At 40.3% G+C, this 22,720-nt stretch overlaps 1 protein-coding gene and 1 long non-coding RNA gene across 19 annotated transcripts in view; one reads left to right on the forward strand and one right to left on the reverse strand.

The window, feature by feature from the left end:
- Positions 1-6,938: 6,938 nt before the first annotated feature.
- On the reverse strand, positions 6,939-15,452 carry LOC121028686 (uncharacterized). Of its 3 annotated transcripts, none has more exons than XR_005789384.1 (5): positions 14,072-15,452; positions 13,028-13,122; positions 11,290-11,435; positions 8,879-8,921; positions 6,939-7,300 (listed from the first exon to the last, which is right to left on the reverse strand). It is a non-coding gene; the product is annotated as an uncharacterized LOC121028686 (long non-coding RNA). The 3 variants fall into 3 exon arrangements; XR_005789385.1 differs by lacking the exon at positions 14,072-15,452 and adding an exon at positions 13,623-14,054; XR_005789383.1 differs by lacking the exon at positions 14,072-15,452 and having other exon boundaries at positions 13,028-13,139.
- ICA1 (islet cell autoantigen 1) overlaps positions 13,079-22,720 on the forward strand; it is a 152,213-nt gene continuing 142,571 nt past the window's right edge. For 9 of the 16 annotated variants that reach the window (XM_040472559.1, XM_040472562.1, XM_040472572.1 and 6 more), the window contains exon 1: positions 13,079-13,264. In XM_040472559.1, coding sequence (XP_040328493.1) covers positions 13,106-13,264 — 159 coding nt within the window. In that variant the 5' untranslated portion in view covers positions 13,079-13,105. Of the gene's footprint in view, positions 13,265-13,300; positions 13,619-15,485; positions 15,539-22,720 lie in introns of those variants that run through there. The other 7 variants (XM_040472563.1, XM_040472569.1, XM_040472566.1 and 4 more) reach the window with 3 other exon arrangements.

A 22,720-nucleotide genomic window follows, 5' to 3' on the forward strand; every position in this document is an offset into this window, starting at 1 on the left:
ATATATAGTGTTTTATCATTTATAAGATATATTCACATGCATTAATTAGATTAATTCCTAATAACATTTTAGAATGAGAGTTATTGTCTATAGAGGCTTAGAGAGGGTAACTGATTAGTCTAGTGGTTCCCAAACTTGTGTGCATGTTGGGAAATAAATACTAATTTACTAGTATATATGAGTCAAAAAATACTAATGCCTGTGTCACAGCCTGAGAGAATGAGATTTAATTTGTCTTGGGTATGACCCAGATTTTGGCATTTTTAAAAGAGCCCCTGTGAATCTAATTTGCAGATGAATTTGGGAAAACACTGTACTAGCCCCAAACCACTCAGATGGTAATTAACAAGATTGGAGTTTAGGCATTTTAATGTCAAATTAATGCTCATGGAATTGTATCTGGCATAAAGATCAAAGACAATAAAGACATAAAGATCAAAGATCAAAGACCTCAGCTAAGACTTAACCTCAACTAAGACTATTGAATTTCTCAATAAGGCAGTTTCCAAATTTCTCTGGCCATAAGAGTCACTAAGTTGAGTTTAAAGATCAAGATTCTTAGGACCTTCCACAGAATTTTCTGATGCCATAGATTTGGAAAGGTCCTGGAGAATGTGCACATTTCCCAAGTTTGTCTTAGTCTGTTTGGGCTGCTACAACAGAATACCATAGACTGGGAGGCTTATAAACAACAGAAATCTATTTCTCACAGTTCTGGAGGTGGAGGAGTCCAACGTCAAGGTCCTGGCAGGTTCAGTGTCTGGTGAGAGCCCGCCTTCTGGTTTGTAGACAGCTGTCTTCTGTGTCTTCACACAGAGAGGGAGTTCTCTGGGATGTTTTTTATAAGGACTCTGAATCAGCTCTCAAAGGCTTCACCTCGAAATATCACATTAAGAATTAGGCTTCAACTCATGAATTTGGGGGGACACAAATATTTACAGTTTATAGTACAAGTGCTTACGTGATGTGTAGGACAAAATAAGAGTGGGAAAAACTGTATTAAAGAATATTACACAGTATCAATATTATACAATATTAGTATTGAATGTCAAAGTTAGGTATTAAAAATGGCTAAGAATTAATGGAGAGGCTTTAACAAAACGAAGCCAAGGGAAATAACTGGCCACTCCACCTTCAAAGGGTCCATTTGTATACAAGTCATCCATGAATTCAACAGATTTTCACAGAACACCTAAGATTGTACATCTGAGGCACACTGGCAGATGTGCTAAGGGACACACACATGAAGAAGGCAGAGTCCTTGCCATCAAAGGTCTGACTGCCTGTGTACGTCTCTTGTGCGAAAATGCAAACTGCTTGAACTGGCTCTGGGTTTTCAGTCCAATAGTCTTTATTTTCCTAATTGAGACAATTTTCATTTCAGATTGCTTTAGGAAGCATTTAATAAGAACTCTTACAAGACAGTGTTGTGGTAGAAGTGGTAGTAGTGAAAACAGGAGTGCCAGGAGTTACTGGACCCTCCCAACTGGGAGCTGAGGAACACCTTCAGGGCAAGTCTGGCCTTGGCACCTGGTGACAGTGGTCATTCTTGTGTGAATGCATCCAGGGGTGGGTGGGAGCGTTGATGTAGGGGGTATGAACAAGAGAGGACAAGCGGAAATCAATGTTGGCAGATGAGCAAGGCAAATTAGGACTGATAAAGGTGTTGAATTGCTTGATCAGGCATTTGATTTTGATGTAACCTTTGGAAGATTTTACTAGCTGGGAATGAAGCCAGACTATGATAATAGAGTTTAATTAACGTCATACTTAAAAAGTGTAATTCTAAGGCATAGGTTCTGTCTTCTCTTACCTTACACATCCACCCTCCCCATCCCAAGCCACCATAACCCACCAACCCACACAATCACACACCCACATCCACACACACACATGCACACACACCCAATTCTCAGGTTAGATGCAAAATTAAGTACTTAAAACACTTATATTGTAACAATCTTAACTGACTTAGTATTGGTCTAAATATACAATCCTGGATGGAAAGAAATTTTTAATTTCCAGATAAGAAACAGCCAGAGTTGGAAAGGCAATGGAGATAAAACTGAGAAAAATGGACAGAACAGCTGAGAGACACTAGAAAAGAAACTGTAGTTTCTTGTTATGAATCATAAACCTGTAATGAACAGGGATTTAACGACTAATTGAAGACATGCAGCAAACTACTAGAAAGGAATTCAAAATAATTTTGAGGTTTTTAAGCCTGTAGAGATAAGTAAGGGAAAGAGCTCTGGAGGAAAAGATCTTTAATGTAAAGTCAATTCATGATCCTCCCTTTCCACTCAAATCTGAACAACCTCTGATCCCCCAGAGAAGTTACTAGAACCACTTCTAGCTTTCCAACTCCAAATGCCTATATGCATGTTTCCCATAAGCAGCCCAAGATTGTCACCCAGCAATAAAGTCACTTGAAATATGAGGAAAAAAAAAAGAATTTGAGCCAGTGTATGCACCCCCCACCCCAATCAGGAAGCAACCAAGCTTTACCTAAGCAATTCACCTTTGTCATGTGGCAGCAGCAAGGAGAAAGAAGGCATGGACTTCTATCTAGCACTTGGAAGAATCTCAAGGTTAATCTAGAGATTGGAATAAAATATTAAATCAAAAAGGAATTTTAGAATACAAATCAGTGTTAGATAAACCAGTATTTCCAAATATTTTCAAATGTGAGAACCATTTTTTCTAGTGTCAAAATTTAAATCATCCTAATTTTGCAAATTGTAAAATGCTATATGTACACTTCAAAAAAGCCAAATATTACTAAAGAGTATAAGTGAAAACCCCCACCTCCAACTACATCCAAAAAGAGATCACTCCCTCGAGACAGCCTGTTAACACTTTAGTGAGTGTAAATATATAGTTAACATAAAATATTTACTTAAATAGAATCATATTTCACATGGTGTTGTGCAAGCAGCTATTTTCATTTAAAAATACCTTGACCTCTGCAGCCGCTCTGGAAAACAGTGTGGGGATTCCTCAAAAAATTAAAAATAGAACTACCCTATGACCCATCAATAGCACTACTAGGAATTTATTTAAAGGATACAGGAGTGCTGATTCATAGGGGCACATGCACCCCAATGTTTATAGCAGTGCTTTCAACCACAGCCAAATTATGGAAAGAGCCTAAATATCCATCAACTGAAGAATGGATAAAGAAAATGTGGTTTATATATACAATGGAATACTACTTGGCAATGAGAAAGAATGAAATCCTACCATGTGCAGCAACATGGATGAAATTGGAGGGTATTATGCTAAGTGAAATAAGTCAGCCAGAGAAAGACAGATTTCATATGTTTTCACTCATATGTGGATCTTGAGAAACTTAACAGAAGACCATGGGGGAAAGGAAGGGGAAAAAATCGTTTCAAACAGAGAGGGAAGGAGGCAAACCATAAGAGATTCTTAAACACAGAGAACTGAGGGTTGATGGAGGGTGTGGGGGAGAGAGGAAAATGGGTGATGGGCATTGAGGAGGGCACTTCTTGGGATGAGCACCGGGTATTGTATGTGAGCAATGAATCACGGGAATCTACCCCCAAAACCAAGAGCACACTGTATACTCTGTATGTTAACCAACTTGAAAATAAATCATATTAAAAAAATACTTTGACCTCATTCTTTTTAATAGCTGTCAGCATTCCAATATGTAAATGTACTAAATGTATAATTAATTAACTAATCCTTCCTTTAGATGGACAATTTACTGCTTTCAGAATTTAACATTATAAACAGTGTTGTGATGCTCATCTTCATATGCTCACTTTTGTACACTCAACTAATAATTTCTTCAGAGAAAATATCCTAAAAGTGGAAATGCAGTGTCACAAAATATGCACAATTAATATATTGTATAAATTGCCAAACTGCCCCCCATTAAGGTGCATAAAATTTTGGCTTCTATCCTCTGTTTATGAGAGTATGTCAGTGTCCACTTCCCATATCCCTATCAAGCCTGAGCATTATCATGTCTGCCAGTATGATTGGTGAAAATGTTTTAAGTTGAAAAAAATTTATTGCAAATGAGTATATTTTTCATTTTTACTATTTTAATTTCTTCTTTTATGAATTGCTTGTCCCTGCCCTTTCAGTTGGAACATTTGTAAGGACTGTTCTTCAATATAAAAAAAATTCCTAGATTATCCCCCACAAAATAGCAGTAATATATATAATATATATTGGTCACGAAAATACATAATGCAAGGTTACTATTAAATCATTAATGGGGCGCCTGGGTGGCGCAGTCGGTTAAGCGTCCGACTTCAGCCAGGTCACGATCTCGCGGTTCGTGAGTTCGAGCCCCGCGTCAGGCTCTGGGCTGATGGCTCGGAGCCTGGAGCCTGTTTCCGATTCTGTGTCTCCCTCTCTCTCTGCCCCTCCCCCGTTCATGCTCTGTCTCTCTCTGTCCCAAAAATAAATAAAAAATGTTGAAAAAGAAAAAAAAAATTAAAAAAAAAAAGAAAAAAAAATAAATCATTAATAAAGGGGCTTCTGATCACGATGGAATAATAGGGACCAGATTTATAGCCCCCTCTAAAATAACTAAAACAAACAAATGCCTCTCAAAATATTGGATATTAGGAAAAAACATTTATCTCTCCCTCCTTCCACCCAAGTCCCTGGCAACTGATTTTTTTTTTTTTTTTTTTTTTTTTACTGTCCCCATAGTTTTGCCTTTTCCAAAATGTCATATAGCGGGAATCATACAGTGTGGCCTTTACGGACTGGTTTTTTTCATTTAGCAATATGCTTTTAAGGTTTATTCATGTCTTTTCATGTCTTGATAGCAATTTTTTTTAACACTGATTAATATTCTACTGTGTGGATGTACTACAGTTTGTTTATCCAGTCATCTATTGAAGGACATCTTAGTTGCTCTCAATTTGGGGCAATTGTGAACAAAGCTGCTATAAACATTCACGTGCAGGTTTTTGTGTGGACATGTTTTCAAATCATTTGGGTAAAGTAATTGTAAGAAAAGTAATTGTAGGACTCTACGGTAAGAGTAAGTTTAGTTTTGTAAGAAATTACCAGAGTGTCTTCCAAAGTGGCTGTACCATCTTGCATTCCCACCAGCAATAAACGAGAATTCCTTTTGTTCCACATCCACTCCAATATTTGATGTTTTCAATGTTTTGGATTTTAGACATTCTAATAGATGTGCAGTGATATCTCATTGTTTAAATTTGCAATTTCTTAATTACATAGGATATTCAGCATCTTTTTAAAATGCTTATTTGGCATCTGTATATCATCTTTGGTGAGGAGTCTGTTCAAAATTTTTGCCCATTTATTGAGTTATTCATTTTCTTATTGTTGAATTTTAACACTTTTTTGGTATATTTTGGAAAAGACTGTTATCAGATTTTTTTTTAATTTTTCAAAAATTTACATCCAAGTTAGTTAGCATGTAGTGCAATAGTGATTTCAGGAGTAGAATACAGGGATTCAAACCCTACATATAACACCCAGTGCTCATCCCAACAAGTGTCTTCCTCAATGCCCCTTGACCATTTAGCCACCCTCCAACTCACAACCCCTCCAGAAACCCTGTTTCTTCTCTATATTTGAGAGTCTCGTGTTTTGTCCCCCTCCCTATTTTTATATTATTTTTGCTTCCCTTCTCCTATGTTCATCTATATTGTATCTTAAATTCCACATGAGTGAAGTCATATGATATTTGTCTTTTTCTAATTTCACTTAGCATAATACCCTCTAGTTCCATCCACGTTGTTGCAAATGGCAAGATTTCATTCTTTTTGATTGCCGAATAATACTCCATTGTATATACATAGGATATCTTCTTTATCCATTCATCTGTCAATGGACACTTGAGCTCTTTCCATACTTTGGCTATTGTTGATATCATTGCTATAAACATTGAGGTGCATGTGTCTCTTCGAAACAGCACACCTGTATTCTTTGGATAAATACCTAGTAGTGCAATTGCTGGGTTGTAGGGTAGTTCTATTTTTAGTTTTCTGAGGAAGCTCCATACTGTTTTCCAGAGTGGCTGCACCAGCTCGCATTCCCACCAACAATGCAAAAGAGATCCTCTTTCTCCACATCCTTGCCAACATCTGTTGTTGCTTGAGTTGTTAATTTTAGACATTCCGACTGGTGTGAGGTGGTATATCATTGTGGTTTTGATTTGTATTTCCTTGACGATGGTGATACTGAGCATTTTTTCATGTGTCTGTTAGCCATGTGGACACCTTCTTTTGAAAAGTGTATATTCATGTCTTTTGCCCATTTTTTCACTGGATTATTTGTGTTTTGGGTGGTGAGTTTGATAAGTTCTTTATAGTTTTATTTTTTTAAACATTTATTTATTTTTGAGAGACAGAGCTTGTGCAGGGTAAGGGAACAGAGAGAGGGAGACACAGAATCCAAAGCAGGGTCCATGCTCAGAGCTGTCAGCACAGATCCCAAGGTGGAGCTCGAACTCAGGAACCATGAGATCGTGACCTCAGCCAAAGTCAGATGCCTAATCGACTGAGGCACACAGGTGCGCCTATCAGATGTTCTCTGAAAATATTTTCTCCTAGTGTGTGGTTTGTCTTCTCATTCTCTTGACAGTGTATTTAGCAGAAATGTTTGAGGTTAATTAAGTCCAATTTGCCCATTTTTAGATTTTTTTTAATTTTTTAATATATGAAATTTATTGTCAAATTGGTTTCCATACTTTTTTTTAATATATGAAATTTATTGTCAAGTTGGTTTCCATACAACCCCATTTTTTTCTTTTATGGATTGTGCCTTTAGTGTTTTATCGAAGAAGTCATCACCATACCTGAGGTTGTTTAAATTTTTTCCTACATTATCTTCTAGAGAGTTTATAGTTTTGTGTTTTACATTTGGATTTTTCATCCACTTTGAGTTAATGTTTGTGAAAGATATAAGGTCTGTGTCTAGATGCATTTTTTGGCATGTAGATGTCCAGTTGTTCCAACAGCATTTGTTGAAAAGACTATGTTTTTCTTCATTGAATTGCCTTTATTTCTTCATCAAAGTTTAGATGACTATATTTGCAGGTCTCTACTTCTGGGTTCTCTATTCTGCTCCATTGTTCCAGTTGTCTATTCTTTTGCCAGTATCACACTACCTTGATTACTGTAGCTACACAGTAAGTTTTGAAGTCAGGTAGTGTCAGTCCTTTGACTTTGTTTCTCTCCTTCAATATTGTGTTGGTTATTCTGGGTATGGTTGAAGTTTTTCACAGTTCGAATGAAACAAGAAACCCACAGCACTGAGAAGCTCAACAAACCGAAAACTATAAGAAAAAAAACAATACCAAGGACATCGTAATCAAGTTTTGTAAAACTAGTTATAAGGGAAAATAATGTTAAAAAGTGGCCAAAAATAAGACACAGAGGACCAAAGATAAAGATGACAGATTTCATGCCTGAAACAATATACGCTAGAACACAACATAGCAACATCTTTAAAGTACTGAAGAAAAAAATGTCAACTGGCATTCTTTACCAGTGAAAAAGTACTTCAAAAACAAAGGTGAAATAGACTTTTTCAAATGAACAAAGCTAAAAGATTCATTACCTGCATTTCAAGAAATTCACTAATTTTGAAAAACTTTTGTTTTATAATCACATAATATGTATTTCAAAAATCACAATTTTTATTTCTGAAGCAGGTGTTTTGTCTGCAGATGTTACTGGTTAAAGATCCATATCCCTTTGTATTAACACCAAATACATTAACATCCTTTGTATTAACACCAAAGTCCCTCAAATTGAGGTCCTGTGACCCACAGATTGAGAAACATTGTTTTAGAATATAAACTTCATGGAAAATGAAGATCTAATCCAACATCATGGAGTAGACGAATTTATTAGGATAAAGGCTGGGTTGTAATAATATCGATGAAACATAGTGGCTTAAAAAATACTGGACTTTATTTCCTTCTCATAAAATAACCCATGCAGGAGGACCAGGGCAGTGTGGCAGATCAAGTGGTCAGGAATCCAAGTTTCTTGCTGTCACCAATATACTGCCCTCACCTTCATGGCCAAAGGTGATCCAACCAGTGAGAAAGGGGCAAGATAAAGGTGAGGGTGTGTTTCTTTCAACAGCATGACCCAAAAGTTACATATGTGTCTTTCAGTCATATTCTATTGGCTAAAGCCTGGTCACATGACCATACCTTGAAGCCAGGGAAGCTAGAAAATATAGTCCACAACTGGGCAACAATGTATACTCAGCTGAAATTTATATTACTGTGGGTGTGGGGAGAAAAAATACTGGGAAACGATTAACAGTCTCTGCTAAAGTAAGTTAGTGACAGAGTTAAAACTAGAAGAGGAAAAGTGCATCTGATTGGGAGTTAGGAAATATGGTTTATAGTCCAAAATCAGCCTCTTAACCTCATGATTAAACCAAACGTTTAGTCCATGCTTCACCTGAATTACCTTTATTATCTGCACCAGGGTTCTTAGTGATTCTTTTAAATTGTCCCTCTGGCAAGGAGGAGAAGACCAAAGACCTAGAAAGTTCCATCCTATTCTTTCAGGTAAATCCTATTCCTTATCAGACACTGACCCTTTAAGGGGTCATTAGCCCTATGTCTGCCTTGGGGGACACAGTCTCACGTATGAGACCAGAGGCAGAGCTCTGAACCCTGGGCTGAGGTTTGCCCCAACTGCAACATAGTTCCTAGTCAAAAGCAGAATTATACCAGAAGATACATGACAGACAAAATAGTGGATAAGATGTCCCATTTGATGTTATCATCAGCATTATTCTTGCATAAGTTCCAATGGATGATACTGGGAGTGAAGAGGCAGGGTGTTATTTACCCAAAAATCTAAGCTAGTATGGGAATGAAAATAATTACCTTTCTCTTTGGTGTAAAATAAATCCCCTCTCTTCATTGAAGCCTTAATTTTGAAGGGAAAGGAAGTTAATTTTAATTAACAAAAGTTAATGCTATTAATTAAACATTTGTTCTATTTTCACATGTGCATGCAAATTTGCTTGAAGACATAACTAGCTCTACTGAGAGTATAAAAGCTTTATTTTGCTATGAAAGAGCACAAATGGTGATAAAAATTAAACCAAAATTGGTCAAGATACTTAGTTGAGTACATCTAATTCCTCTTTAAGTATTATACAATACAGGGAATAAATGATTTCATTTTTGCCAATAAAATTTAGTTTAAGTTAAATTTCTATCACCAATAAAATCAGACAGTAAGTTTGATAAATTTTTTTAATGTTTATTTATTTTTTAAAGAGAGAGAGAGGGGCGCCTGGGTGGCACAGTCGGTTAAGCATCCGACTTCAACCAGGTCACTATCTCACGGTCCGTGAGTTCGAGCCCCGCGTCGGGCTCTGGGCTGATGGCTCAGAGCCTGGAGCCTGTTTCCGATTCTGTGTCTCCCTCTCTCTCTGCCCCTCGCCCGTTCATGCTCTGTCTCTCTCTGTCCCAAAAATAAATAAACGTTGAAAAAAAAATTTTTTTTAAATAAATAAATAAAGAGAGAGAGAGAGAGCGCGCGCACGTGCGCGCACGAGTGGGGGAAGGGCAGAGAGAGAGAGGGAGACACAATCCGAAGCAGACTCCAGACTCCAAGCTGTCAGCACAGAGTTCGATGTGGGGCTCGAACTCATGAACTGCAAGATCATGACCCAAGCTGAAGTTGGATGCTCAACCAACTGAGCCACCCAGGCGCCCCAGTAATAATTTTTAAAACATCAGTTTTTCCTAAACTTATTCTTACAGATTATCTAATTTTAATCTCCCAGCAACTTCAGGAGAAGTGATTTTTGTCTTATTAATGACTTGAGCTTTGAAGAGATTTATATGTATAGCTCTTATTATTATTATTGATAAAAACAGCAGCTTAAGCTCTATCTTAGCATCTGACTCTAAAACAGGTACCATAAGTATATATGATGCTGTCAAAGATGAGTCAGAAAATAAAAGGAGAAGTAGGAAACTATAATTATCTGTCCAGATGAGTGGTAAGGCACTCATTTGCATTATGGTTCCCAAAAGGAAGAAAGGCATTCTGCCCTATTTGCTCATGTTGGCTGAAAGCATAAGGGGCACTCAGAACATTAAAAATACAACCTAAAAATATACATCAACAGTCCACTCAAATATACTGTATTATATGTAGATTAACAGTTTGTATACATACATTCATACATATACAAGTGTATGCCCTAAATGATCGTTAGTCTACTTCCTGTCTCTGTAGATTTCCCTACCCTAGACTTTTGCAAAAATGGAATCATATAATATATGGACTTTTGTGGCTGGCTTTCTTCAATTAGCGTGTTTTCAAGGTTCATCCCAGTTACAGCATGTACCAGTATTTCATTCCTTTTCATGGCCCAATCATATTCCATTATACAGATATAATACATTTTGTTTCCCATTCATCCACTGATGCACAATTGGATTGTTTCCACCTTTTGACTATTTTGAGTAATGCTTCTATAGACATTTGTGTGCAAGTTTTTGTGTGGACAGAGGCCTTCATTTCTCTTGGAAAGATACACCTTGGAGTAGCATTGCTGGGCCATCTGGTAACTCTATGCTTAATCATTTGAGGAACTGCTAGATGGTTTCCTACAGCAACTGCAACATTTTACATTCCCACCAGCAACACATGAAGGTTTCTACTTCTCCACATCCTTGCCTGGATTTTACCTTTAAGCAATATTGCTTTGCTTTGAATGATGAAATAAAAGGAGAGGAGGTCAAAACCCTGATGATCCATCAGAGGCCACACCAACTCCAGACTACTTTCCAATTTCCTTAATGTGAGAAAAAATAAACCTTTACCTCATTCAATCCACTCCTACTCTGGGTCTCTGTTAATGAAAGCCTAACACAATTCCTAATTCATGTGGTTCTATTAGCACATCTTGAACCTTGGAACCTCTCAAAAAATCATTAAATTGAATACGTATTTATTTATTCTGTGGAAAAGTTTTTTTGTCATCCTGTTACACTCTTCAAAGTATATATTACTGTATAATTTTTCTTAATTTCAGATCCCATCATTCAATAGCCATTCTCTTTTTAGAAATTGTTTCAGGTACTTTGTAAGACTGAAACAACTGGATATCCAGAAACAAATGGAAGTTTATAGATGGAGCAATTTTTTTTTTTTTTAATGAGAAGGAAAAACCCTCATTGTGGTGATATAGAATGAGCATGAGTTTATGATTTCCTTTCTGAAATATCCTAATGTTAGGACAACAATAATGATAAAAAGTCATTTAAAGATTTACCTTAAACTCTCTGGGAGACCAAGGAATTTCAGTGCCATGCTGACCTGATACTGCTTGTAGAACATATTTGTTCACCTTAAGACACTGTCTTCAAAGCCACTTTTCGCTTGCATTGTTTGAGTCACTGCCCAAGTTTTCACCTTGGCCTTTAGAGAAGTAAAAGAAACCTGAGTAATTAGTTACATAAATCAGCTTTTGTACTCATTTCCTCCAAAGCTTGTGTTCCAATTATCTGCATTTGGAGAAGATACTGCGAATACACTATCAACCTGTGTTCTACTGGCTTTCTTGTAACAAATTTAAGTATCTTCCACAAAGCCAGCCTTTGATAAATAGGGTTTCTAATACATTTTCATGTAACTAGTAAATCACCACTGGTGGAAAGGAGAACATTAGGGAGTCAGGAAATTTTGTGATCTATTTCCCAGTGTTTCAAACAACTGATTGATATTCACCCAACATCCATGGAGCACTTACTATGTTAGAAATAGCACTTTATTCTGTTAGAGATAATATTTTTTAAAATTCCAAATAATGTTTTTACACATTAATGGTCCTTAGAATTAAATATTTTAAAACAAAACATCTTAATTGTCTTGCCTTCACAAAGAAGCCTTTGCTTCTTATTTTAAAGGGTTTTGTTTTTTTTTCCTTCGTACAAACAGCAAAAATAATTTGGTCTGTGTTGTTAATGGGTTACTTTGAGTGCTTCTTATAAAAGCCAAATATATAGGAACTATGTTTTTCTCTTCCAAAGTTCCTCTTGAATTTCAGCTTTTCAACAATTTGCTATTTTGTAGATCATATTAATTCAGTACTTATTTGTAAACATTTATTAAGGATTTGATGTTTTCTCGGCTTTGTATTTTGTGACATACTAGAACGAACTCAAATCTGTCTATGACAAACAGAATCCCTGAAGAATATATCCAAAGAATAATGTCAACTTTTAAGGTTATATAAATTTATGGAGCTGTACCATTTTACTTTCTATTTAAATGTTAACATCACCTATACTTTTTTCTCTATCTACCTTGGTTAGGCACCTTTCTATCCTAAGATTAAGCTAAACCTCTCATGCATGGTTCAGAAAACCCTGGATTCAACTCCCTGCTGAATATGCTATGAGCTGAACGCCTTAAAGGCACTCTGGGCAGTGTCTTCATCTGTACATAGGGATAATAACTCCACCTACAGCATCGGGTTACAGCAAGGATTAAAGGTAAAGTATACAGCATATGCCTGACACATAGTAGCCTGTTCATATTAGCTGTGCATCGTTAGTCAGTAACCATCTTCCATTCCATTGTTAAATTGTTTCAACCAGTGACTACTCTATGGACTTAGTTACAAATATATAACATAATCAGGGATTGAGTCATACATAACACATTGGGATTGCTTTTTAGCATAATTTTAGGAAGCACCTATTGCAACACCTTCTCTTTGTGTGATCAACGCAGGGTACTCTAAAGACAAGAGCTTGTTTTTTTTTTTTTCTTGATAAGATGAAATTACTATAAATAAATAAATAAATAAATAAATAAATATATATATATATATATATACACACACATATACATACACAGTTGTTTTTTTTTTTCACATAGCCTTTCTCCTTTAAGCTCAAAGTTGATTTCCAGATAAAGGCCCCTGTAACTTTTCTTGGCATTGAAGTCATTTAGTCTCCTGTTTTCTAAAGCCACACGAGTCTTACGTGGAAGCGAGTAGGACGCACCATGCACAGCGCAGAGGGAACCCTGGGGCGTTCGCTGCGGCTCCCACCTGTAGGCCAGGTCATTGTGACGTAAACGCTATGGACACGTGGAACACCTGCGGGAGAGCAGGGGTGGGGTCACCCAGAGCGGTAGATCCGAGCAGGGGATACCCCAGGAGATGGGGGTCGAGGAAAGTCCCCAGGGAGGAGAGAGAGAGGGAGGTTCACCCCCCTCATCCCGGACCCGCCCCCCAAGAGGTGAGGCCTTCGCCCCCTCGCTCCTCCGGATGCCAGGGTCCTGCTGGGAGGGGTCGCCCTGCCGGGCGTCTCCCGAGGAGAGAGGAAGGGAGGGGAGGCGAGGCGGCAGCGCCCAGGGCGCCGGCGTTCGCTGGGAGGCGAGGCCGCCCGCTCCCCCCGGCCGCTGCGCTGCGCTGCGGCGCGCACGGGCTCCGCCGGCTGCTATTCCGGCTGGCGGCGACCGCCGCAGGAAGGGCCGGTTCCTGCGCTCCCCCCGCCCCTTCCCTCGCCTTCTGCTGACGCTGACGTCGGATGAGGGAGCTGGAGGGACGCTCCGACCGCGGCCAGGAGGCTCTCGGGGGCCGGGGCTCCGAGGTACCTGCCGTCCGGGGTCGGGGCGGGGGCGCGCCGGGCGGGCTGCAGGCTGCAGCGGGAGACGCCCGGCAGCCGCGGAGGTCGGGGCGCCAGCCTGGGGTCGCCAACTGTGCCCTCCGCGGGCGGCGGGTGACAGGCGGGTCGCCTCCTCCAGTCCCTGGTCCGCGTGTGGGGACCGCTACAGCCCCTACCCCTCCCCCGCCTCCTCCCTCGGGCCTGGGCAGGTCTGGAGGACGCGCGCGCCATGAGAGCGTGCGTCAATCCCGGGGGAGCGGGAGGGAAGCGTTCGGGGCGCGGGCCGCATCTCCTGCCCCAGCGCCCGCGGCACCCCCACCCACGCCAGCCCACTCCACCCACGCCGTGCCTCGCCTTCCCAGCAGCTGCGGCCCCGGGACCCCGAGGTCCCTTCTGGGCAGGGACTTGCGTCTAGGGCTGACTTGTTGACAAGTTCACCTGCCGCGGCGCCTGGTGTTTGCTTTTCTCTTCGCCCCATTGCCCATCTTTGGCGGAGGTGGCAGGGAGCAGATGGGTGCCTCTTTATAATCACTAGTGCCAGGAGACCTGAGCTTGGTCTCCAGCGGGTGAGGTGCTCACCAGCCTTGGACCCGACTGGACCACGAGTCCCTAAGTGGGCCAGGTCCGTGCAAACCCTCGCGCGCCCGGTTTCCTTAGGTTGCTACTGGCTCCGCCTTTCCTGCCCTCGGGCTATTGCAGCTCCTGCTTCCTCTAGAAGCGAACATATCCTGTTATTATGTCTGCCAGTGCCCAGAGGCCCCCTTCCCTTCCTTTTCCACTTTTTTTTTTTTTTTTTTTTTACTTGTTATGTCCCCAAGTCCCCTCAGCTTCTCCTTGGGGGTCTTAAAAGTACTGTGTCCTTTCGCTGGGGAAAGACATTAACTGCCTGGTTAAAGAGATTTGCAATTTAGGAAGAGAATCGGGTTCTTTTCTGTTTAGATAGCATTACAAAATCAGCACTAGAAAAGGTGCTAGGTAGCAACCTTAGAAACAGATCTGGTAACTTCGTAAAAATCATTAGGGCCTGGAAAATGTATCACCAGCGGGTTTGAGAATGATATTGAATGTAGGAAGAAAGGCACTGAAGGCATTGGCCATTAAGATCTTATAAATTATGACTCATTGCAAACATGTTCCTGTCCAAACATTTCAGTAGTCTCTCCAGAAAAATCTCACATTGGTTTCTGTGGACCTTTGGTTTACATTTTCTGAGATCTGAACTGTTCCTGGGGTTTGGGAGTGAAATAAGAAATGCTTATAAACGAGATCAATGTTCCAGACTCAGTTTCTTAGCTTCTATTTAAATCACACACACCAGTCTAAAAATACTTTAAAGTGGGTTTCAAACCAGTTTGTTTTTAGGTTTCGGTCTTTATTTTTGAAACGTCATGTGTAGAGAATACAATAGGGGCAAAATCGGTTTATAATTCTTAATAGTTCAAATATCGCTGTCTGGTTTTAGATTACCGTGTATATAATTACAGGAGATGTGGCTTTTCAGTTGTATTATTTTGCATTATATAGGTAAACAGTTCTGTCATTAAAGATATGTGTTTGGAAAATGACAGTTACACAACCTGGGGTTTAAAAAACTGAGTGTGGATCCTCCCCCCATGGGTCATTAAATGGTAAAGGCACTGGATGGTAAATGCCCAGAGAGTTTAATTCATAGCTGTCTTTCCTCCATTTGGTACACTTGAGTATCTGATTTCTCTGAGCATCTTTATTGCTATGCATTTCTCTACATGTCAACCTTATGACAAATACAGAAGATTGTGCTATTCAAAAGAAAATCTTCAAGATTGCTGCACTTTCAATATATTTGACTAAACAGTCCTCTTTTTTTTTTCAGGTGCAGGCAGTTTTATCAGAGGCAGGGAAGTGTGGCAACCATGAAGTGACATGGTAGGGTCAACCTGAATTGCTGTGAAGTTCAGGGTTACAGAAGCCTCATATAAGAGAAGGTGCAAAAGTCGATAGGCCATAAGGATCAGAAAGAACTTTTCCTTGTTATTGGTTGAGTTCCACAGCTAGAAGCCTGAGGGTAGGTGGCAACATTTAGGATTAGTGCACTGGTCACAGATGTCCTTTTTATTCCATCTGTATTATCGGATTTATGGGGACCATGGACAAAGATGCAATCTGCATGTTATTGTTCATAAGGTATTACAGATCACTAATTAATTAACCCTATCCCCATCCTCACCCCCTTCTGGAATCTGCCTTGGCAGAGCCTTGAACTCAAAGACTGATAGAGGAGAAAATGTTTTTTCCCATTTTTTCCCTAAGCTGTCACATTTTGTACCACAATCATACCTAGCTAGCATCATGGAGGATGTGCAGAGGGCACATAGGCTTTGAATCCCAAAAGAGCAGGATTGGAAGCCCAGCTGCAACCCCCAACTAGCCATGTGACTTTGAGCAAGTAACTTAGGCTCTCTATAGATGTCATATTTTCCTTATCTACAGAGCAAGAATATCGACCTTGTAGGGTTGTAGTCAGAATTAGAAATAATACATTTAAGTGCTTTGCACAGTAAATAGGACTCAAGTAATAGTGATTTATTCTTTTACATGCTAAACCTATATGCTATCTGTGTCTGGAGAGGATGCTACTGCTCTTCTCCTGAGATAGGGAATGCGTTCCAATTTGGTTTTGAACAGTTCAAGTGTGTTGTAGCAATACTAAGGGCCTGGGCTTTCCGGAATACTCCCCGAGGCTGGGAGATTCAATCTGTGGTCCAGGAACAAAGCAAAGCTAATTTGTTCCAGTGGGAATAGATGTTCCAACCCCCTGCCACTCAAATGTGATCCATAGACCAGTAACATTGGCTTCCCCTGGGAGCTTGTTAGACATGCGGTATCTCAACCTGCCCTCCCCCCACCCCCCAGGCTCCCTGAATTCAAATCTGCATTTTAACAAGATCTCCAAGTGATTCATGTGTACATTAAAGCTTGAGAAGCATTGTCCTAACCTGGTATTTATCAAACTTTTGTGTCCGATAGGATCATTTGGGAACTTGTTAAATGTGGACTCCTCGCCTGGCTTCTCCCATCTGCTGTTAACACTTCATGTGGCTCTGATGCCACCACTCTGAGAAACACTGCTCTAAACTCTTCATCCAGCGTATTGCTCTAAAATGGGCCTCCAACCATTGTTTTAACAAAGCATTTTGGCAAACGATCTTTTTTTTATATTCAACCCCTTTGAACTAAGTAGGTATTATAATCCCTCCTTATCTGATAGAAACTGAAGACTACAGGCATGATTTACCTAGAGAATGCATATGGTAGAACTGTCTTGAACCTCTATAAACCCTAGTTAACCATGTTTTCACTACTCCAACATCTAAATTGATACAGTAGATGTGTGTGTACGTATGTGTGCAAGTAATTTCAAATACTAATGAATCTCTCCAGGACAGGGCTGTACATAACAGCATTTTATAATGCTTTTAAACAAAGCCTTCCTTCTGTATGACTGTATGGACAGTCATACAGGATAGGATAACTGATTTTGAGTTTCATCCATAAAGTGAGGATGCTGTTGACCTGTCAGGATAATGCACAAAACATACAGCTCAGTGTCTGAGAAGTGGTAGTTCCTCAACTAATAGTAACTCCTTGTCCCAGTGTAAACCTAGTGAGACAGTGAGTTCATGAAGAGCTGAGAAAATGGCTTTGCTCATGATGAGAAGTCTTTTCTTGCTAGTGCAGATGGCCAAAGCAGGGAAGTGGGGTCACTACTCAACATTTGTTATGTGTATGCCATATGTTACACACTGTGCTAGTACTGGGAATCCCAAGTCAAGACCCAGACCCTGCCCTGCTCTGAAGGAGTTTACAGCCTAATAAGGGGGATAGAAGAGTCTGCTAATTACACTTAACCGTAAACAGGGAGGGGATGAAGCCCATGGCCAAGGCATCTTACCCGGATGATAGAGAGTGAGAGAACACACAAATATAGAAAACCTGAGAAATCCATGGAGGAGGTGACCCCTGAGTTAAACCTTAAAAAACCAATAGGAATTTAGCAGGTGAAAAAGGTTGAGTAGAGACAGAGAGTTCCCAACACAGTAAACAGGTTACAAAGAGAATACTGGCAAATAGTCCTCATGTCTGGAGCCCAGTGTATGTGTGTGTCCTTACTAGCTGAGTGACCTTGGGCAGTTTTGATCATCTGTGAGTTGACAGAATTAAATGAATTAATCAGGGTAAGCACAGGACTGGTTTCAGTTGTGTGCTGGATAGTTGTAGGGGTGGTGGAGGTATTAGAAAATAGAGAACTGAGGGTAAAATGTCATTAGAATTAGAGAAAATTGAAGAAGTCAATTTTAGAATGCATTTAACAGAAAACAAGTAGAATTAAAAGAGGATGACCGAAAAGGATACCTGAATGCAGTACCATACTGTGGGGTCAGAAACAAGAAGTACGTGTGTCCAGGGATGAATCACTGAGCATGTACATAATGGTATGTTGTCAACCCTGAGAGTCTAGATTTGGGAGTGGAAAGCTCCTGTTGTTCTAGTGGTGAGAGTATTGTACAAGGAGGGATTACAGAGCCCTGCAGCTACTTCCAGCACACCCATTAAAATCCATTCCATTACTTGCCACCATCATGATCTCTCACACCCACTTCTCTGTTCCTAGGATAGGGCATGAATGTTACACCAACGTGTGAAACCTGTTGGTACTTAGGAGAAATCTAGCCTTCTCTATGTGTTTCTAGAGAAGTGCATCCTAAGCCAGAGACCAAGGAGATAATTGTAATAAATGGTGCTTCCTCTTCTTTTTTAAAAAATTTTTTTTAATGTTTGTTTATTTGTGAGAGAAAGAAAGACAAAGCATGAGTGGGGCAGGGGCAGAGAATCTGAAGCAGGCTCCAGGCTCTGAGTTGTCAGCACAGAGCTGGATGGATGTGGGGCTCAAACTCACAGTCTGCGAGATCATGACCTGAGCTAAAGTTGGACGTTCAACCGACTGAGCCACCCAGGTGCCCCGGTGCTTCCTCTTCTTAGTGTTGAGAAGCCTGAAAGCCACTAGGAATCCATCATCAAGGTTTTCTTGTGCACAAGAACCATGATGGTAATGGATTTAGGACTAACACAGCACCTAAGTCTGCGACCAAGAGACATTGTTTTTATAGAAATGGAGCCCATTATCTAGTCTCTTTCATCTAGGAATTGAATGGAATGGTTAAAAACAGGAGCTTAGAGTCAAAAGCAAACCTAAGTTTATCAGTTATTGACTTTGGGCAAATTATTTTACCTTTCTAAGTGTTTTTTCTCACTTGCAAAATGGGGTGGTATCCCCTCCATGGTGGCTGTGTCCACACATGAAATAATGGTGTGAAGTGTTTCACACATGTAAAGCACTCTGTGAATGGTAGCACATAATTGTTGCCCTTTGTTCAGCACATATTTTCTGAAGGCCTACTGTGTTTCAGTTACTGTGCTTTGTGTAAGAAGGTAAAGATGAACCCGTTAGGGTCCCTGCCCTCAAGGGACTTGCATTGGAGTGCCCGAAATGCAGACGTAATGAGCTCAGTGCAGGAAAGTGGGAGTGTGGGGTACCAGCAGCATGGGGCAGTTAAGGACTATAATCGAGGACAGGAGTGGGATGGCCCTGGGGGTGCAAGGGTGGGTGTTCAGTTAGGAAAGCCTTCACTGAGGTAGTGACATTTGAGGACAGGCTTGAAGTACACTGTAAGTTGCCAGTTGGACAAAGGAGGGGAAGACATTTTGAGGGAAAGGAACCTTCCTTCATAAAGCCTCCAAGAGGCATAGTGTATTCAGGAAAGCTCTAGTATTCTGAAATGGTCTGAAGGAATAGTTCTGTGTGAAGTGTAGTAAAATTTTTGAATTTTGCATTGGGGTTTTTTTGCTAAGAATTTTGGAATTTCTCTAGTGGCAAGAGAAAGCAATTAAAGCATTTGGAGTGGGAAGGCAGCATGATTAGATCTGCATGTTATAGTAGTAGTTCAGACCAGGGTATAAAAGATTGGAGTGGGCAGATTTAGGTATAGTGTTGCCTCTGAAGTCCTCGACTAAGTCCTGGCTGTCAACATAGAAAAGAGAAGACGCATTTAATAGCTTTTTAGGAAGGGGGCACCTGGGTGGCTCAGTCGGTTAAGCTCTGACTCTTGATTTCAGCTGAGGTCATGATCTCAGGGTTCATGAGGTTGAGCCCTGCTGTCAATGCAGAGCCTGCTTGGACTTCTCTCTCTGCCCCTCCCCTGCTCGCTCACTCTCTAAACAAGCAAACAAACTTTTTTTTTAAATAACTTTTTAGGGGGTAGATTGGAGAGAACTTGGAGACTGGCTGCAAAAGATGAGAGAGAAGTCACATTTCCAGCTTAGACCATTTAGTGGGTTTTGTGCCGGTAATTAACATAGGGACCACAGGCCAAAAGAACAATTTGGAGATGCACATGGAGAGAGATAAGTTCAGTTGTAGATGTGCTGAATCTGAAATGCCTGTGGGACATCCAGGTGAAGATTCCAATACAGAGAGGGAAATTTAAACACCTCTCTAGAGTACCAGATCCATATTTCCATCTCCCTACTGCGACATCTGGAGAGGTGTTTAATTTTGATGTTATCGACATATACAGCTGTTGGTTGAAGCCACAGAAGTGGATTAAATCACCCAGAGAGGCAGGTAAAGTGCAAAAGAAGACAACCAAGGTTGGAACCTTCCAGATCACTGATCTATGAGATGTGGATACAGAGAAAGAGGAGCTAACAAAGAAATTAGAAAAGATTCAAAAGTGCGGAGTGTTTGCTGAGAAATCAAGGAAGGAGAGCTTAGTCAAAGGTCAAGTGAGATGAGCATTTAAATTGGGTTCCTAGTGAAAAACTTTCTGTAGCATGATAGAGAAGGGAACTAGACTATGTGGGCTTAGAAGAACTCAGTGAAGAGAAGGAAGATATGGTAACTGGAGGAAGAGGTTGAAGAATATGAGCTAAGGGCAGAAAGGGAGGTTGATTAACTTGAAGGGAAGGGATAATAGATGGGCAGGTACAGCAAAGATGGCTAATTTTTGACTGTTGCTGGAGTGTCTCTGTATGGCCTCATAGCATGGCATATCAGGGCTCCAAGAGGAATTCCTAGAGAGAGTACTCCAGCAAGCACTGTGAAAGCTGCAGAGTGAAGCTGTGTCATACACAATGTTCAGCTTCCACATTGCTTTCTGGAACACTCCAGTCAACCATAGTAGCTAATTCTGTCTTCAGCTATCTGAGCAAGGTGAGAAAGGGCAGAGGGAGTGAGACCTGTCCCTTCCAGACAGAAAGAAGGAAACAGCAGTAGTTATAGTCATGATGCTGGATAGTTCCAAAGAAATGAGCAGTGGTGCAAGAAGAGTGGAGGCTATGAGAGGAGGTGCCTAGCGCAATGCCAAGAGCTGTGATTCCCTACAGTGAATGAGGAGGGAGACTGGTCATCACTCTAGGGAGTTTTCTTCCACCTGCTGCTCCTTGAAGGCCAGGATTTGTATCTTTGTATCTAATGCTCCCTCCTCATTGTTGACATACGCAGCACAGGCATCATTGTGAAGTAGGTAAACTTTGCATTGGTGCCACACCACTCCCTCCTTTCTGCTTCCTGCTTCTCTTTTCTTTGCACTCCTGACTTGGACCTGTGCCCCTTTGACTACTTCCTGGTTATTCCACCTACACTACCAGGTATATGCTCATGGCCCTGTCTTTTCTGATCCTCATCAAAAACAAAAAACAGTTTTGTGCCTTATTCACTCTGGGTGTTTCTGCTATTTAATCCTGTAAGTTTCCTCCCTAAGAAACTAGAGAGAATCTGGAAAAGAGATCTTTGACTAGTTCTCACCATCAGCTAGATGACCCAGTGTAGGCAAGGGGGGCTCTGTTGGTTGTGACATGTGAAAATACAGAACTTCTTTTCTGTCTGCTTCTCTTTGCTCCTGACTTTTATTTTAAGGCCCCATTGCTTCTCCCCCCTCCCCTACCTGGGCTGCCTTCATCCCTTGCTCTGAAGCCAGCCCAAACCCAAACATGAGTTAGCAGCTGCAACCTTACTAAGAAAAGTCCTTGAATACATGCCATTTCCAGAGAAAGGAGCTGTGGTAGTTTGTTTACAGGACCTGTGCATAGCATAGACATTTTTAAACTACTTGCTGGTGTGTGCGTATTTCGGTAATTTAAGACTAACAAAAAAGGTTTACTCTGTGCCTTGGAAATTTTGTTCAGCCCTGAGCCTTAGTTCTTTCCCCCTGCGAAAACAGGAAATTATACTAAATGATCTGTAAATTCTTCCTAGCTTTCAGTGATCCTGTGAAAACATAAGAAATTATTTGATCATCTCTATGCTGTACTTCACCTTATAAATTTAATGTTAAATAATGAGCTTTGTAAACATTAATGTCTCCCTAATTACTCCAGTTGCTGACATTATGCCTGTGTGTAATTTCGTAGAGTTGTGGTCACTACATTCACATACTTCCATCATGCCTGTAATATTATTAACCATTCATATATTTCTATATATTTGTATATGAATTATATATAATTTATTTCATTTGTAAATTTGTATATACACTTTATATTTGTAGGTATATATTTATTTTTTTTTTAATTTTTTTTTCAACGTTTTTATTTATTTTTGGGACAGAGAGAGACAGAGCATGAACGGGGGAGGGGCAGAGAGAGAGGGAGACACAGAATCGGAAACAGGCTCCAGGCTCTGAGCCATCAGCCCAGAGCCTGACGCGGGGCTCGAACTCCCGGACCGGGAGATCGTGACCTGGCTGAAGTCGGACGCTTAACCGACTGCGCCACCCAGGCGCCCCTGTAGGTATATATTTATGTGGCATATGTATATATATACACGTAGAGAGAGAGAGAGACTTGATCTTTTCATTTTTGAATTTTTTTTGATGGTCTTATAGTAGTTTATCTACTTTTTATTTCCATGAATCTGATTTGAAACTCTTAGTACATTTTATACATAGATTTGGACCTTTTTAAAGCAATTTATTATGAAAATTGGATGCAGTCATTATGTAGGTCATTTAAAAAGACTGTATAAACGTGTGTCTGTATACACACATCTAC

Source organism: Herpailurus yagouaroundi, unplaced genomic scaffold (genome assembly GCF_014898765.1).
Source record: "Herpailurus yagouaroundi ecotype Mexico unplaced genomic scaffold, PumYag 100, whole genome shotgun sequence".
In the NCBI taxonomy this organism is placed as follows: Eukaryota; Metazoa; Chordata; class Mammalia; order Carnivora; family Felidae; genus Herpailurus; species Herpailurus yagouaroundi.